This window comes from Mustelus asterias, chromosome 5 (genome assembly GCF_964213995.1).
Source record: "Mustelus asterias chromosome 5, sMusAst1.hap1.1, whole genome shotgun sequence".
Classification (NCBI taxonomy): Eukaryota; Metazoa; Chordata; class Chondrichthyes; order Carcharhiniformes; family Triakidae; genus Mustelus; species Mustelus asterias.
The window spans coordinates 85,176,806-85,195,078 of record NC_135805.1 but is presented as its reverse complement, the minus strand read 5'-3'; the positions used below and the strand labels follow the sequence as shown (position 1 = coordinate 85,195,078).

The window sequence follows — 18,273 nt, the reverse complement described above, 5'->3', positions numbered from 1 at the left end:
ATTATATTTAATCTCTTCTTTTCATCTTATTCATCCATCTTTATTACTTTATATTCTTATTTTTCCACTTATAAAATCTTGCTTTCCATCTTGTTTTCCAACCCCCCCATCCCACTAGGGCCAACTGCCACATTCCTCAGTTTGTCCTTTGACACACTGTACCTTTGTTCTGCCATTTGCACATTCTGAACTCTTAATGGACGCTCTGAGCACCATTCTCAGCCTTTACATTCCCTTTATCTTTTGCCATTCCTATCAATTATAGCTCTCCAACTTCCCTACCATAGTATACATCTTGTACAATTTTCCTTGTCTTCAGCTCTGGCAAAGGGTCATCCTGACTCGAAACGTTGGCTCTATTTTCTCTCCACAGATGCTGTCAGACCTGCTGAGATTTTCCAGCATTTTCTCTTTTTGTTTCAGATTCCTGCATCCACAGTATTTTGCCTTTATAATCAGGAACCAGGACCTAGCCAATTTGTTCTACGGAGCTTAAGCCAAATGCAGCATCTCAACATCCAAAACGCTTAAGTTAAATAGTCAACTGGCACAGACAAGGAACTGAACCTTGGACTAAGGGCTGAATTGTACACTAGACAATTATCCATTATCAAAGGAATTTTTATCTTATCAGTTTAATCTCTTATCTGAAGGAGCGGCACTCAAGCGTTGCAGCTTACTGTCATTACTGGAGTACCAGCCAGTTCTGAGTCCGAATCCTGAGTGCACCATGATATCTCAATATTCTTTCATACTCAGGCCAGTATGTTCCTAACATATACATCAAAAAATATTTAATTTCTATTTACATTTCATCAACCAAAAATACTAGCGCTGCCTTTGCAGGTACTGGCAACCCATTACAGATTGCAACAAAACCAAGTTAAGAATACATTCATGCTTAAGCATCTCGTGAAGAGTGAATTTCACCAATATTAAACAGGCTTATCTGCATGGGTGATTAGGAGCAAATTTCTGATCACCAATCAACACAAAAAAACATTCAAAGGTTCATGAGAGACACGGGGCGACACGGTGGCAGTGGGCGACACGGTGGCACAGTGGTTAGCACTGCTGCCTCACAGTGCCAGGGTCCAATTCCTGGCGTGGGTCACTGTCTGTGTGCAGTTTGCACGTTCTCCCCGTGTCTGCATGGGTTTCCTCCGGATGCTCCGGTTTCCTCCCACAGTCCAAAGATGTGCAGGTTAGGTGAATTGGCCATGCTAAATTGCCCCTTAGTGTCAGGGGGACCAGTTAGGGTAAATGCATGGGATTATGGGGATTGGGCCTGGGTGGGATTGTGGTCGGTGCAGACTTGATGGGCTGAATGGCCTCCTGCACTGTAGGAATTCTATGAAAATGTATGCTGCAAGAAACACTCCAGTAATGTTGCCATACTATGGTGGATACTCCATGCAATAGTTTCTTGGATGTAACACGGTCTTCTTTCTTTATGGAAGGCCAACTAAGTAAAAATCATATTGGAACAAGACACTATCTTCTTGAGAGATTTATTTACACCAGAAATATGAACACAATGTATACGATGTTGGCACGGTGAGCATATTTATGCCATAAAACTCAGATAAGGGGAAAAAAAAAGTCCACTATATTCTAAAAATCATGGGTAACAATGAAAGAGAAGACACCAGCTGAACACGAGACTAAACTGGTTGAGGTCTTGTAGTAGACAATCTTTGGTTCCCAATTACAAAATTGGCACGCATTTTGAAACTATGCCTCAGCAAAAGGTTGGTGAAACTAAGTCTCTTCCCAACAAGTTGTCAATTCTACATATCAACACTAAATCCTCCATGGCGCAAAATGAGCTGTCAAATAAGGTCATTACTCCAGATTGGGATCTACTCTGAACTGTGGGTAGGCAATAAAGCTATTATGATTTAGCAAAATCAGAATTGCTGTTCAATACTGAAAGGAAGCAATCTATATTGATGACCTAATATGCTTGTCAATGAGTATGGCTTCCCAGTTTTTCCTTGGTCTAGCATTAACCTATAAGCAAGCAATATTGATTTTGTTTCTCAAAATCAAATGAATGAGTGGAAACCGATTTTGCACTTTGCATGTATTTCTGACAGAAACAATATCTTAACAGGAAATGCCCAATTATTTTACATGAAAATTCCATTCACAAATGAAAATATGAGAGTTGGGCAGCCTGCACGCAATTTAATGATGCGAGTGGTTGAACGGTGTTCAGGGGAAATAGTGCATTAACAAGCAACTGCAAAGTTGACAGAAGTTTAAGGATATTCAGTATATCAATATAACTGTATTTTGACCCTTTTTGGATTATTGTGCTATTCCTCCATATTTATTCCAAAGTTTTTATGCCAGCAGCACCATTACCAACATCAATGCAACTAATTCTACGCCAGCTTTTACGAGGGAACAATAAATGAATGCTGCAGAGTGTGGCTAGGTACAAAGAGCTGTACCCTCAGGAAGAAGTTCCAGTGATCAGATGAGAGCAGAGACTGTGAATCCAAAATGCACTGCGTCCCTCAGCAGCAATTGTGGCAGAAACCGTCATGCCAGAGTGGGGCTCTTGATCCACTGGGCCATGCTTCACACCAGAGGTAACCACCATGGTGCAAATCAGCATCTCATGAAATGGAAGGCTGCCAACCAAACAGTAATAGATGGAAAGCTGTTCAGCCTTGTTCCTGGTAGGCTGCATAAATAAGGGAAAGACTATTCTTGGAGTCAACTGTTTGATAAAAAAATTAAATTCAATGTGATGCTGTTGCTAATAAGTCCTGAACAATCATATCTTCGAAGTTAGATTTCAATTTCTCTCCTTTTTGAGAACATATTTAGAGCTAAATCACCCAGACCTAGTCTCAGATTAAAGATGCTAGTGATAAATGAACTAGCTTCTTGGTAAACCCGAGGCTGTCGAGGAGGCTCAGACACGATGCAAACTGTTGAGTCGCTTGGAGTCCTGCTTTAACGTTTGCGGGCTAGAGTTTCAAACAGCACACTGAATTGCAAGCCTCAAAATGAATTTGAGGCCAGAAGCTTTGGTCTTGTGACGTTGCCCATTAATGTGTCAGTAGTTTCCATGCCTCTGATCAAAATCCATTTTTCATCTTCAGAGATAAATAGTGGCTTTCAGCACCTCTGCAAATCTAATGAGTTTCGATGGTTTCCCTTCATTATAGGGCCAAGCTGGGAAGACAGATCATCTGCTGGCCCCGGGTTTCATTAACTGCAATGTGTCTTCAAAATGATGAGGATTAACCTTTCGCTTTGTAACTGCTGTTGGAAATTTCCAGAAACTGTAACCAACTTATGAACCATGTGACCTGGATCAGCCATCCTTTGGTTCACCAGACTGCATTTTAAAGAAGCAAAAAGGTAACATTTGATTTCACATGACGTATGATCTCTTCCATGTCTCAGGGGCATGACATTCAAACAGAAGCACTCTTTGGGTTAAAATGGAGTATTCATGCTGTGTGTGATCCGCAGCACTTTAATTCAAACCTTTGGAGAAGTTCAGTTTCAATAATCGTCTACAACAATTAAGAAAAATCTTACCTCAATAGAACTGGCGATGTTTAAACATTCTTCCATGCCAGGAATGTCCAGGTGAATAATACGCAGATCTTTACATTTAATCGTAATTGTACCCAATGTTCCCACAAACCTGAAATTAAAACAAACAGACCTATTTAAGAACATTGCAGGTTCTAGAATTCTTTATTTCTTTTTATTTGCTTTATTTTCCAGTAACTAGCTTTATTACTGTAAACACTATCTTTAGAGTTCAAGATCATTTAAGTCAGACTTAGCTAGAATGATTGTTTATGCCTTAAAGGACTTTGCAGAATACAATGTAATAGGTCTCGTTAGGTGCGTGGAGTACCGCTCATAATTTTGTATACCTCTATCAGATCCTCCTCTGCTCTAGGAAAAACCCAGTCTCTCCTTATAGCTGAAACTTTCCATCTTAGGCAATGTCCTGGTGAATCTGCTCTGCATGCTCTCCAGTGCAATCATGTCCTTCTCATTGTGTGGCGAGCAGAATGCACAACTGTGACCCATCTGTGACCTAATCCAACGTTTTGTACAGTTGTATCAAGATCTCCCTGCTCTTATATTCTATGCCCCAGCTGATGAAGGCAAGCATTCTGTATGCTTTCTTCACCACCCTATCTACCAGTGCTGCCACCTTCAGGGATCTATGGATTTGTACACCCAGTTCCTCAGTAACTTTCTAGGGACTTACCGTTCCTTGTGTATATCTTACCCTTATTAGACTTTCCAAAATGCATCACCTCACACTGAACGTGCTTAAATTCCATTTGCCACTGTTCTGCCCAACTTAACAGCTGATCAATATCAGTCTGTAGCCTAATACCATCTTCCTCATTATCAACATCACCAATTTTTGTGTCATCTGCAAACTTACTAATTACACCTTTTACATTCACATCCAAGTCCTTCATGTGTATAAGAAACAGCAAGGATCTCAGCACCGATCACTGTGGTGCATCGCTGGTTGTAGTCTTCCAATCACATTAGTAACCTTCCATCATCACACTTTGCCTCCTATTAACAAGCCAATTTTGGATCCAACTTGCTAACTTGCCTTGGATCCCATGGGATTTAACTTTTTGGACCAGCCTTCCATGTGAATCCATGTCGAAGGCTTTACTGAAGTCCACATAAACCAGATCACCTGCGCTACCCTGATCAATACAGTTCAAAACAGAATCTCCCACCAATATGTCTGAGCTGACCATCCCTGATCAATCCCTGCCTTTCCAAGTGTTGATTAATCCTGTTCCTCAGACTTTTTTTTCCAATATTCTCTCTACCACTGACATTTGACGAACTGGCCTGTAATTACCTAGCTTAACCCTGCTGCCCTTCTTGAATAAAGGTACCACACCAGCTATCCTTCAGTCATCTGGCACTTCACCCGTGGCCAGCAAAAATTTTAATATCTCTGCCAGGGTCCCTGCAATCCCCTCCCTTGTCTCCTATAGCAGCCTGGGATACATGAGGCCTTGGGGATTTATGCAACTTTATGCCCACAAAAGCATGTAATACCTCCTCTTTATTCATCTTAACATGCTCTCGAACTTGACCATCCCAACTGAAATCTCCCACTACAATGTCTTTCTCCTTAGCGAATACAAATGAAAAATATTCATTTAGGGCCTCACCCATGTCCTCTGGTTCCATGCCCGGTTTTCCCCTTTAGTCTCTCACAGGCCCCACTCTTTCCCTGGTCATCCTCTTAATATACTTATAAAATGCCTTGGGGTTTTATTCAATCTGATCTATGAATGATATTTTGTGGGCCATCTTTGCCCTCCTAATTTTTTAAGCACCCCCTACAATCTTGTTAGACCTGTAGGGCCTCCCCAGCTTCTAAATGCTTTACACCCATCATACGTTTTATCAAACCCTCGATATCCTTCGACATCCAGGGTTTCCTGGACTTGCCACCCTTGCTTTTCACTCAGAGAAACATGCTAGCTTTGAACTCTCACTCTTTCACTTTTAAAAGACTCCCACTTTCCAATTTACCTGCAAGCAGCTGCTCCCAGTCTACATTTGCCAGATCCTATCCAATGATATTGAAATCTGCCTTCCCCCAATTCAGACACTTGATTTCTGTTGATCTAGCATTTACTGACCAAATGGCTAGTTAAGGCAAGGCCAAACCTATTTCCAGGTCTCAGTATTATTTTTGTTGTAACTGGTAAATAAAAATTACAATTCTGTCCTACATCGAGAGAGCATTAAAATGTCCTGCGTTTGCTCCAAAGGGTCTGACAATAGCTACTTTCACAATGGTACTGCTTTAATTAGGATTCTGGGGTTTGCTACCAGAAGAGTCTTATTCAGCATCCGGGACTAGATTTTAGTCAACAGTCTTTGCACCACACCTATATTAAAACTAAATTAAAATTGGACATACAATGAGGGATCTACTGAATATTAATTTTATCCTTGGCATGTTGGTATTTTAAAGCTTTTAAGAAATACTAATTAGCTTATCTCTCATGATAAAGTTCATGGGTCAAGTCTGGCAGTCACCTCCACTTAGACCTTTAAATTCTCAGTCTTTTCTGCTTGTCCTTTGGTGGCATCCTATTGCAGGCACTCATCTCTGACACCTCTTCATTCTTTCTATAGGTGCAATGTTTTCCAATAAATCTACGTTAATTCAATCTGTGCCCATTAGAGTTGCCATGACAACAATTGTGCACATTATTGCAAAGCAATTTTTGCAAATATGCACATATACATGCAATATGCATCATTCAATCTTCACTAGGGTCTTTGAACATGCATCTTCAGCTTATGTAATTAAGCACTTCATTTCGATTGGATCCTAATCAATCACCTGCTCCCTATATTGAGCATGCACGCAACTTACGCAGCAACAGAATCACAAACCCAGTTTCTTATCCGCCAGAACTTCCATACATAAATAAACAGGCTGCTATACATTTCTTTCTTGAGATGGAAGGTGGCACAACACTGGCCCTGAAATTCCCAAGGAAGTATTTTCCATGCTGGGGCAGAATTTGGAACACGTTAACTTTGCTGGAGTCTCTGCCTTTCCCTATCAAGCCAAAAGTTAACTGAGGAGAAACATACTTTCTGCCAAGATTTTACTCAGAGGTATAACGAGATCTTGCAGAGTTCTCACCAGTTATATCATTTCTGCAAGTGGATTTATTCAATGAGAGAAAAGGGGGGCCTAAATGAATGGCGGAGGCATTGGCAGCATGCTTTTCAAAACCTGCTCCTCTGCCCTACCTGTGACAAGTTAGGTACAGGTTAGATGGATTAGCCATGGCAAATGCACAGGGTTACAGCGATAGGATGGAGGAGTAGGCTGAGGTAGAGTGCTTTTTCGGAGGGCTGGTACAGACTTGATGGGCCAAATAGCCTCCTCTTGCACTGCAGGGGTTCTATAGGAAGGTGCCATGTCAACATATTCCAGGACAAACCACACTAAGGACTGACAATGACACTATCCATCGCTGGGTTTGTAGTCAGGATCAACATTAGGCCAGCCCAGCAGCAGCTGGGAGTATGACATCCACATTTCATAAGCTCTACCTTTCCAATTTGCCAGGCCCCTGTCTCCAAGACCTCAACAGAAATTAAAACAAAAGCCAACAGCAGAAATTAAAACAAAGGACATGCATGAGGTATGACTGAGGGGCAGGAAAGGCGTGAGCTTTCATGAAACTGAACTGTATATAGGAAACCAAACGTCAAACATAGATGAAGATTTCAGTGTCACTTTAAAAAATACATTTATGTTCTGCTGGTTTCTTACTGAATATATGAGAGGATGAGTATGGCTTTTGTAAGTCAAGTTTCACATCAAAAATTCAAGATAAAGTATCCTGTAACATTTACTCAAAAAACAGGACGTGGTTACTAAATGGAGTTAGATTCTGCAAACTCACTGTTTCCTTGATGTCTAGTTCAACAAGGAAAGTAGCAATGCTCGAGTTAGTCTTGTGAAATGAAGTGAGATAAATAACTGATTAGGATAACAATTGGGAAATAGTGACTGAACTTAAGTCAAAGTAAACTGGAATCAAATGCTGGCAGGAAAAACAGGTACTGAACAAGGGCTACTTTTAGAGAGATCGTTCACATGCAGTCAAAGTCTATTGCTACAAAGAGGAAAAGTGGACCAAACAAATCCAGACCTCTCTGAATGATGAAAAAGATAGAGATTAAGAAAAAGAAGCGTGCCTATGTCTATCAGGTAGATAATATAATGAAAAACCATGCTGAATATCAAAGGAGGTAGTGAAAAAACAAATAAGAGAAGCAAAGAGGGTATGAAGAGAGACTGGTAGCTTACGCAAAGGGAAATCCAAAATGTAGGTATATAAATTGTAAAAGGATAGTGGAAAGGATTCTTGCGTGGAGACAGGAGGCATAGCTGAGGTATTAAATTAAAACTTTGCATCTATCTTTACCAAGAGTGGGCGGTCAAAGAGGGGGTAACTTAAGACACTTGAACCATTTAAAATTAATAAGGTGGTGGTACTGGAAAGGCTGTCTGCACTTCACTAATGAGGCATAAGGACCAGATGGGATGCATCCAAAGATAGAGGGAAACGAAAGCAGAAATTGCTGAGACACTGGCCATAATTTTCCAGCCTTCCTTAGACTTGGGGTGCTTCCAAGAAAACTGGATAATTGCAAATGTTACAGCATTGTTCAAAAAAAATTTAAGCACAGCAACTCGAGGCAAGTCAGTTTAACCTCGGTGGTAGGGAAACTTTATGGAATGATACTTTGAGACAAAATTAATAATCACCTGGGAAAATGCTTGAGGAAAGCCAATATGGATTTGTTACGGTGTTTAACTTGCTTGGGTTTTTTAAAAAAAAAGATCGCAAAATGCCGATGACGGTAATGTTGTCGATGTGGTGTAGATGGACTTCTGAAAGCATTTGATACACAGCAGCACAACAGACCCATCTCCTGGAACAAAAGGGACAGGAACAACTTGGATACAAAATTGGCTGAGTGGTCAATGGATGTTTTTCAGACTGAGGAAGGTTTGAAGTGGAGCTCCCTGGGGGTCAATGCTAAGACTTTTGTTGTTCCTGATATATATTAATTACCTAGACGTTGGGACAATTTCAAAATTTGCAGATGATATGAAACTCTGGAAGTATTGTGACTGTGAGGGGGACAGTGTAGAACTTCAAACGGTCATAGGAGGATTGGTGAAATGGGTGGATAAGTGGTAGATGAAATTCAATGCAAAGACGTGTGATGTGATTGCTTGGAAGAATATGGAGAGACAATATAAATAAAGGTACAATTCTGAATGGGGTGGAAGAGCAGTGGAAATGGATATATACATAAACAAGTCATGGAAGGTGGCAGGATAGGGTGAGAGCACGGTTAATATAGCAGACAATATTCTAGGCTCTATTAATAGGGACAGAGTACAAAATCAAGGTTATGTTGAATTTGTACAGAAACACTCTTTTGGTCCCAAGGGGCATTGTATCTACTTCTGCGAACCACATTTTAGGAATAATGTGAAGGCATTAGGAAGAGTGCAGAAAAGATTCAGAAGAATTGTTCCAGAAATGAGGAACTGACAAAGGTTGAGGGGGGATTTGGGTAGAATAGATAGGGGAAAAAAATCTGTTGCCACTGGTGGAATGATCGAGATAAAGGAGGCATCAGATTTAAGGTAATGAACAAAAGAAGCAACAGAGGCACAAGGATAAACTTATTCACGTAGCAAGTGGATCTGGAATGTGCTGCCTGAGAATATGAGGGAGGCAGGTGCAATCAAACAATCATGACAGCAATGGATTATTATAATGAAAAGGAAGTAGTATGCAAGGTGATGGGGAGATGGGGAGAAGGTGGGGGAACGGCACTTAATGAATTTCTCACTAGGAGTGCCAGCACAGACATGATGGGCTCCTTCTGTGATTCTGTGTTAAAGGTGCGAAACTGGAAAAAAGGCAGCATTTTGTGTAATACAGCACGATCTGACTCAAATTAGCTCAGTAGGAAAGCTTTAAACAGCTCAATGCAAAATCTTCAAAACCAAGATAATACAAATAGTTCTACAAAAAAAAGATGAAAAAGTGTATTGTACTTGGAAGAGAGTTTGGAACTGGCAGCATGGACAGTACTTACCCCTCAACCAACGTTACCTGGTTATTGATCTCATTGCTATTTGTTGGAACTTGCTATGCACAAATTGTTGGCCACTATTTCCTTACATTACAGTGGTAAGATGTCTGAAGGACTAATTGGGTGGACAAGCCCTTTGGGTTGTTTCAGAACATGAGACACTATACAAAGGTAAGTTTACTTCCAGATCCTGCTTCTGCTAAATTAATGATAAACGTAGAAAGTGCAGTATGGGGGTGGAAAGGGAGAATGGAAGACCGAAAAGGCAATATCAAAACAGGTTAGCAGATAACATAGCACACACTTGTTAAAGAGAAAGTAGGCCCAATCAATCAATCAGCTGACAGTGGCAGTGACAGATGAAGGTATGGTGGAATTCTTAAATATTTTGCATGTGTTTTTGAAATTATACTGGAGAATGCAGATGTGCTCGAGCAGGATGGAGAACGAGAGAAAAAAAGTGGGTTCTGGTAAATGAGCAATGGGTTACCACAAAGCAGACATTTGGATCAGCCATATAAATACTGTAGCTACAAGGGGCAGTCAGAAGCTAGGAATTCCACAGAGAGTAACTCACCTCCTGACTCCCCAAAGCCTCCACCATCTACAAGGAACAAGTCAGAAGTGTGATGGAATATTCTTTACTTGCTGAGTATGACTCCATTATTATTGAAACAGCTCATCATCTTGGACAAAGCAGCCTGCTTGACTTGGCACACTAAGCTCAACAAGCAGAACCTTCCAAACCCCAGACCTCTTAACACCTTGAAAGATAAGGGTGGCAGATCCACGAGAACATCATCACCTGCAAATTCCCCTCAAAACCACACACCATTCTGACTTGAAACTACATCACTGTTTCCTGGGTCAATTCCTGAAAATTCCTTCCTTCCAGCACTGTGTACAGATATAATCTCAAGATAAACAGCAGTGGTTCAAAAAAATGGCTCAGCACCAACTTCTCAAGGGCAATTAGGAAAGGACCAAAAACTGGTCTTTTCAACACACCCACACCCCAAGAATGAATAAAACAATGAACCCATTGGACACAATAAAATGCACCCTTTTCTGGAGAGGAACTTGTTGTTGCTTTGCCCATAACATGCAATCTTCCTTAGTTATCTAGCAGATTGGAATAGAGACTTTGTTTCAAAAGAAATGATGAGGCCAGCACCTATATTCATTAATTTATCACTTGGAACTACAGAGGTTTGGTCAGAGACGCCTGCAGGACATTGTGATGGAGAGATAATTGAAGCTGGCAGAATATGCATTTCGTCTCCTGGAGGTATGCCCCACAAGAGTGACAGTAGAATGGACACCAGCAGAGGGAAGAAAAAGACAGCACTGTCCAAAGATGACCTGGCAAAGTATATTTAAGAAGGACCTTCAAGAGAGGGACACCACCAGGACTGAAGGAAGAGCTTTTTATGGAGAAGAGTCGAGGTGGGGTCTTGCAGCCCACAACTCCTCCAATGCCTTGTGGGTCAAACTCCCAAATAATTAAGCTGATGAGTACAGTACAAGAGTAAATATAAAAGCATGGACAAAAATGTGATTGATAGACTGTAAACAATGGTGAGGAACCGCAGAAATTCGGAAATGATGCACTCTAGGGATCATTGTTGGGTTTCTTTTGTTCTTGATGCATATAGGTGCCTTAACCTCGAGGAGGGGGAAAAAAGTAACAGTTTTGGCAAACCATGAGGAGGAGGACTTCCACAAAAGTGGACAGGCAAATGAGCAGACAGTGATAAATTCAACGTAACGAGGAAGTGGAAGGTAATTTATCTGGCAGTTAAAAATGGATGGAAGTATAAAGTTAACTAAATTACAGCTCCCACTGCTCATTGCAGCCATGTTGATATAACACCCTTCCTCTGATATACGTATTCTTGGCAAAACCAAGAAGCAAAGTTTCCAAAATTTAAAAAGACAGGAATTTTCCTTGAGAAACTACCTCTTCTACTTGCTAGCAGTTGCATCTAAAATCTCATCACTCAGGTAACCCCACTTCAGGCAGTTGTGAACAGCTGATTGAGGATCAAAGAGCCCTTTAAATTGGAAAGTATTTATTGAGCTGTCCAAAAGGATCAGTCCACTGTGTGGCTGGCTCCGACAGTAAACATGTTCAGTTTGATGTGGGGAGCTATTAAGTGTTTGCTATAAACTACAGGAACACGTCACTGATAATCAGTTAATAAGGTATCCTCCTGAAGGGCAGAATATCCTTATTGATGAACTGAAAATCTTTTGTAAAGCCAGATCAACTGAATCACAATTGCTCTTACCAGCCATGATCTGACCTACAACTTGAACAATCTCATCACTACAGAACTAGTTAAAGTTTTCCTCTGTGTAACACGTGAAGCTACTGGAGAAACTAGATCATTATGGTGTCCAAGAAAGTACTAAACAACAGATTAGAACAGCAAAGAGTCACAGTGAATGGGGAGCCTCAAACTGGAAACCAGTGTACCCAAAAGCTCAGACTGGTTTCTTTTCTTCATCAAAATCACATCCAGGATAGAATATCAAGCCATTACTGAAGTAGGTGAGAAATAAATCCCTTCGAATAGACAAATATGTGAGGAATGAAATTCAACAGGCAGAAACATGATGTTTCCTGAAACAGCAACATCATGCGAATGAGCGATAATTTGAAATGTACTAAGTCAACAAGCAGCTTCTTGGGATTATGAAACAAAACTTCACAGAGTAGGAATAGATCGTATGACTCAACAAGTCTGCTCTGCCACTCAATACGATCAAGTCCATTTTCCAACCCGCTCTCCATATCCCTTAATTCCCCAAGACACCAAAAATCTATCTATCCCAGCCTGAAACATATTCAATGATCGAGCATCCACAAGTCTCTCAGGTAGACAATTCCAAAGATTTACAATTCTAGAATGAGTTAATTCCTCCTCATCTCAGTCCTACATGATGAGCCCAAGACAGTGCTCCAGAGTTTAGACTTCCCAACTAGCCAAAACAATCTCTCAGCGTCAACCCTATCGAGCTCTTTCAGAATTTGACGTTTCAATAAGATTGCCTCTCAACTCCAGAGAATACAAGTCCAATTTATTCAGAACAACACCCTCATCCCAGGGATCAGTTTAGTGAACCTTCGGTTGTACCAGCCCCAGTGGAAGTATATCCTCTAAAACATGGAGACCTAAACTGCACAGTATTCCAGATGTGATCTCACCAAAACCCCGTACATTTTTATTTCTTCTTTCACGAATGTGGGTGTCTCAGGCAAAGCCAGCATTTGTTGTCCATCCCTTGAATGAAATGGATTGCTTGCTCATCTCAGAGAACAGTTAGTGGCTAGTTGGGGAGTCTAAACTCTGGAGCACTGTCTTGGGCTGATCATGTAGGACTGAGATGAGGAGGAATTACCTCATTCTAGGATTGTAAATCTTTGGAATTGTCTACCTGAGAGACTTGTGGATGCTCGATCGTTGAATATGTTTCAGGCTGGGATAGATAGATTTTTGGTGTCTTGGGGAATTAAGGGATATGGAGAGCGAGTGGGAAAACAGACTTGATCGTATTGAATGGCAGAGCAGACTTGTTGGGTCGTACAGTCTTTTCTACTCTTTCTTTTATGAAGTTTTGTTTCATAATTAGGAATCAACCACATTTCTGTGAAACTAGAATCACTTATAGACCAGAAGAGACAAGGATGGTAGAATTCTTTCACCAAAGAATATTAGTGAATCAGATGGGTTTTACGTTAAAAGTGCCACTGTGCTTTATTTCTGGATGGTGAGACATTCATACAGGAAACTCAGTATCAAAGACGTGTTAGTCTCCAAGGGCCTCTTAAGAGCAGCTATGGGATAGCAGGTCTTGTAGAGCTGTGCCACACCGTACAGCAATGCTACCTATCCCACACTGTTGCCATGAGGCAAATCCTTTGTCTTATCGATCCATGGTGCTCTTCGGCCTGTTCAATCACTCAGGGTCTCTGAGTGACATCTTGTTGATGATGGTCTCATGGTCACCAAAACTGATACTAGCTTTCCAATTCCAGAAAGATTTATTAATCAAATTTCACCAGCTGTCATCTGTCCAGAGAATTCACCTGGGCCTCTGAATTACTAGCCCAGTAACATTACCACTATCAATGGATACATTGAAAGTAAATCATCAAGAATCTTTAAATTTTGGAAAAGTCGCAGAGGATTGGAAAACTGTCAGTGTAACACCGTTGTTAGAAAAGGGAGGGAGACAAAAGACAGCTATAGGCCAGTTAGTTTAATAGCTGCCATTGGGAAAATGTTAAGAGTCCATTATAAAAGATGTAATAATGGAACATTTAGAAATACGTAATATAATCAAGCAGAGTCAGCATGGCTTCATGAAAGGGAAATCGTGTCTAACAAATGTATTCAAATTCTTTGAGGTGGTAATGAGCAGATAGATAGATAGAGGAACCAGTGGATGCAATGTGCTTGGGATTTCCAGAAAGTATTCAATCAGGTACTACACTAAAGGCTACTTAAAAGATAAAAGCCCCTGGTGTATATTAGCATGCATACAGGATTGGTGAACCGATAGAAGACAAAGAGTTGGGATAATGGAGGCATTTTCAGGATGGCAACCTGTAATAGTGGAATGCCAAGCGATCAGTACCAGGGCCACAGTTATTTACAATACATATTAATGACTTGGATGAGGGAAGTGAATGTACTATTGCCAAGTTTGCAGAGGACCCAAAAATAGGTGGGAAGGATGATACAGTCTACAGAAAGTGGACAAAAACTTGTCAGACTGAATATAAATGTAGGAAATTATGAAGTCTTGGTAGGAAGAATAAAGGAACTGAATATTATTCAATGGAAAAAGACTGTGGAAAGCAGCAGCACAGAATGAGTCAGCGGCCCTCACGCATCAATCACAAAAAATTAGCACTCAAGTTCAACAGGTAACAGGGAACACAAATGGAATGTTGGTCTTTATTTCAAAGGGAATGGAGCATAGAAATAGGGGAGAATTGCTAAAAATATACATGGCATTAGTTAGATTACCCCGGAATACTTTATCTAAAGAAAGATATACTGGCAACGGAGGCAGTCCAGAAAAGGTTCACTCGGTTGATTCCAGAGATGGAGAGATTTTCTTCTGAGGAGGTTGAGCTCGTACTCGGAGTTTACAAGAATGAGAGGCGACTTTATTGAAACTTAGAGGATTCTCAGAGGGCTTGACAGGGTAAATGCTGCGAGGTCATTTTCCCTTGTGGGAGAGCCTACGACCAGAGGGCATAGAAAGCATTCTTTCTGGTTGTATCACAGCTTGGTATGGCTCCTGCTCTGCCCAAGACTGCAAGAAACTACAAAAGTCATGAAAGTAGCGCAAATCATCACGCAAACCAGCCTCCCATCCATTGACTCTCTATATTTCCCGCTGCCTCGGCAAAGCAGCCAGCATAATTAAGGACCCCACGCAGCCTGGACATTCTCTCTTCCATCTTCTTCCGTCGGGAAAAAGATACAAAGGTCCGAGGTCACATATCAACCGACTCAAGAACATCTTTTTCCCTGCTGCCGTCAGACTTTTGAACGGACCTACCTTGCACTAAGTTGACCTTTCTCTACACCCTAGCTATGACTGTAAGACTACATTCTGCACACACATTTCCTTCTCTATGAACGGTATGCTCTGTCTGTATAAGCGCTCAAGAAACAATACTTTTCACTGTATGCTAATACATGTGACAATAATAAATCAAATCATCTGAGTAAGGAGCTGGCCATTTAAGACAGCAATGAAGATGAATTTCTTCTCTCAGAGGGTAGTGAATCTGTGGAATACTTTTATTGCAGAAATTGAGTCGTTAGCTATGTGCTACAGACAGATTTTCAATCAGTAGGGGAATCAAGGGTTATGGGGGCAAGGCCATAAAGTAAAGTAGAGTACCTAACCATAGGTCAGTTATGATCTTACTGAATGGCAGGGCAGACTCGATGGGCTGAACTTCTGTTCCTTACAGTCTTACTACACCACCATCTACCTCCGCAGCAGACTTCCCTATCCTTGTACTCTAATCCCCTGACAATCAAGGCCAACATGCCATTTGCCTTCCTAATTGCTTGCTGCACCTGCATGCTAATTTTCTGCATTCCATGCACCAGCACACACAAATCTTTTTGAACAACAACACTTAATAGTTTAATCTCCTTTTAACTTTTAAACTCTGCTTTTTTATTCTATGGCCAAAGTGAATAACTTCATACTTTCCTACATTATACTCCATCTTGTTGCTCACTCATAACTTGTCGAGATCACTTTGCAGCCTGTGTCATCCCCACATCTTACTTCCCACTGAACTTGGCATCATCAGCAAATATTGATACATTACTCCCTGTATCTTCAACCAAGTCATTGATACATATTGTAAATAGTGAGGCCCAGCACTGATCCTCACCCATTCATTATTCACTGCTTGCCTACTTGAGCCCCATTTATACTCTCTGCTTTCTATCCATTAACCAACCCATTACCATGCTAAAATATTACCATCAACTCCATGAGCTCATATCTTGCCTATTAACATTTTGTGTAGCTTTAACCTTACTAAACGCCGTTTGGAAATCTGGTATACAACATTTATGGTTCCCTTTTATCTACCCTGCCACTTTCATCATCAAAAAACCCTTAATGCATTTGACAAAGCAGAATTTCTCTTCAGTAAAACTACAGTGAAGGAAATGGTGTATCAAACACTAGTTGGACCATACCCCGAGTATGGTTCAACTGCTTCAGACCCACTTATCGCTAAAAACATAATCCTCAGAAAATTCAACAATCAGCAGCTGGTTTGCTACAAATAATTACTCAAAGCGATACTGGTGTCTCCCAGTTAATCACATCACTAGACTGGCACTGTCTCCGCAACCAAAATAAGACCCACAGCTGACACACCCCCTTAAATTTTGAACGGGCAATGAAATAGTTCTAAGCAGTACATCAAGCCCAAAGATGATCAAGGTCGAAGAGTGCATAACTAACAGCTCCAATTGTCTCCATCCCAATATCCTCTCTCTGCAAACTCCCTTTTCCTCTAGGACAATTACAACCTTCCACAAGCCTTAATTTAAGTCCGTGTCCTGTGGATAAAAAGACATGATGTGGAAGAAGATAAAAAGACACCTAGAGGTGAAAAGACATATAGCCCTACAAGTGTAAACACATAGTTAAACCAATTCCAAATAAATTTGGGTTTTATAAGGTCTCCCCGGAAGGGGGGTGATTAGGGTCCGGCCTCTAATGAGGCTGAGGGTGTGGGCTCTCCCCGGCCTCCAGCCTCTCTCACCTTTTCTCGATGGCGTCGATGTTGCTGTGCAGCAGCCAGAGCTCCTCACTGTTGTCCTGCCGGGAGGACAGGATCAGGTGGTGGCCGGTCAGGCACAACGTGCCCTCCACCCGCGGCAGGAAAGGCCGGGAGAGGATCACCCCGTCAACCCGGGGAGTCTTAATCAGCTCGGCGAACTCCATTTCTCTCTCCCCCTCCCCCGGAACCAGCGGCACCCGGACCAAAATACCCCGCGCACCAGTTCGCCCAACGGAAAATAGTCACCTGTGCAGCCCCGGCGAGCCGTCCCCGGAATCACTGCTTCCCCGGAAATGGTTCCGCCCTGCACTCAGGCTGCACCTGCAGATTGATTGACATGATGTGGAGATGCCGGCGTTGGACTGGGGTAAGCACAGTAAGAAGTCTCACAACACCAGGTTAAAGTCCAACAGGCTTATTTGGCAGCACTAGCTTTCGGAGTCTCAAACTCCTTCATAAGGTGAGTGAGGACGAATGTTCACAAACAGGGCATATTAAGACACAAACTCAATTTACAAGATAATGGTTGGAATAATCAAGTCTTAAAGGTACAGACAATGTGAATGGAGAGAGGGCCAAGCACAGGTTAAAGAGATGTGTATTGTCTCCAGCCAGGACAGTTAAATTGGGGAAAACATCCAGAACCAGCCTGCGACATCAGGGTAAATAAACCGTGGCAGTTGTTGAACAGTTCCACAAAGCTGTGGTTTGAGGCCGGGGGAGAGTGTGTGCCAAAATGTGCTAGTGAGGGAGCTGAGGATGGGTTCTATAAATCACAGTGTCAGTTTTAAAGAGTGTCCAGCTCATAGAATCTCCACAGTATAGAAGGAGGCCATTCAGCCCATCGAGTCTGTGCCGGCCACAATCTAACCCAGGCCCTATCCCTATTACCCCAATCATTTACCCTAGATAGTCCCCCTGACAGACAGACAGATTGATTGACAGCAGCGCTTCACCCAACTGTCTGGGAACTGCCGAGTGGATCTTTTGGATGAGGGGGCTGCACGGTGGCACAATGATTACCACTGCTGCCCTACAGCGCCAGGGACCTGGGTTCAATTCCCGGCTTGGGTCACTGTCTGTCTGCACGTTCTCCCCGTGTCTGCGTGGGTTTCTTCCGGGTGCTCCGGTTTTCTCCCACAGTCCAAAGATGTGCAGGTTAGGTGGATTGGCCATGTTAAATTGCCCCTTAGCATCAGGGGGACTATCTAGGGTAAATGATTGGGGTAATAGGGATAGGGCCT

At 41.8% G+C, this 18,273-nt stretch overlaps 1 protein-coding gene across 1 annotated transcript in view; it reads right to left on the bottom strand.

Annotated features, from left to right (window-relative positions):
* Positions 1–17,244, bottom strand: part of mtmr9 (myotubularin related protein 9) — a 95,653-nt gene extending 78,409 nt beyond the window's left edge. Inside the window, exons 1-2 of the mRNA XM_078212941.1 lie at positions 17,012–17,244; positions 3,565–3,673 (exon numbers count right to left, since the gene is read on the bottom strand). Of these exons, the coding sequence (XP_078069067.1) occupies positions 3,565–3,673; positions 17,012–17,193 (291 nt within the window). The 5' untranslated portion in view covers positions 17,194–17,244. The remainder of the gene's footprint in view (positions 1–3,564; positions 3,674–17,011) is intronic.
* Positions 17,245–18,273: the final 1,029 nt, after the last annotated feature.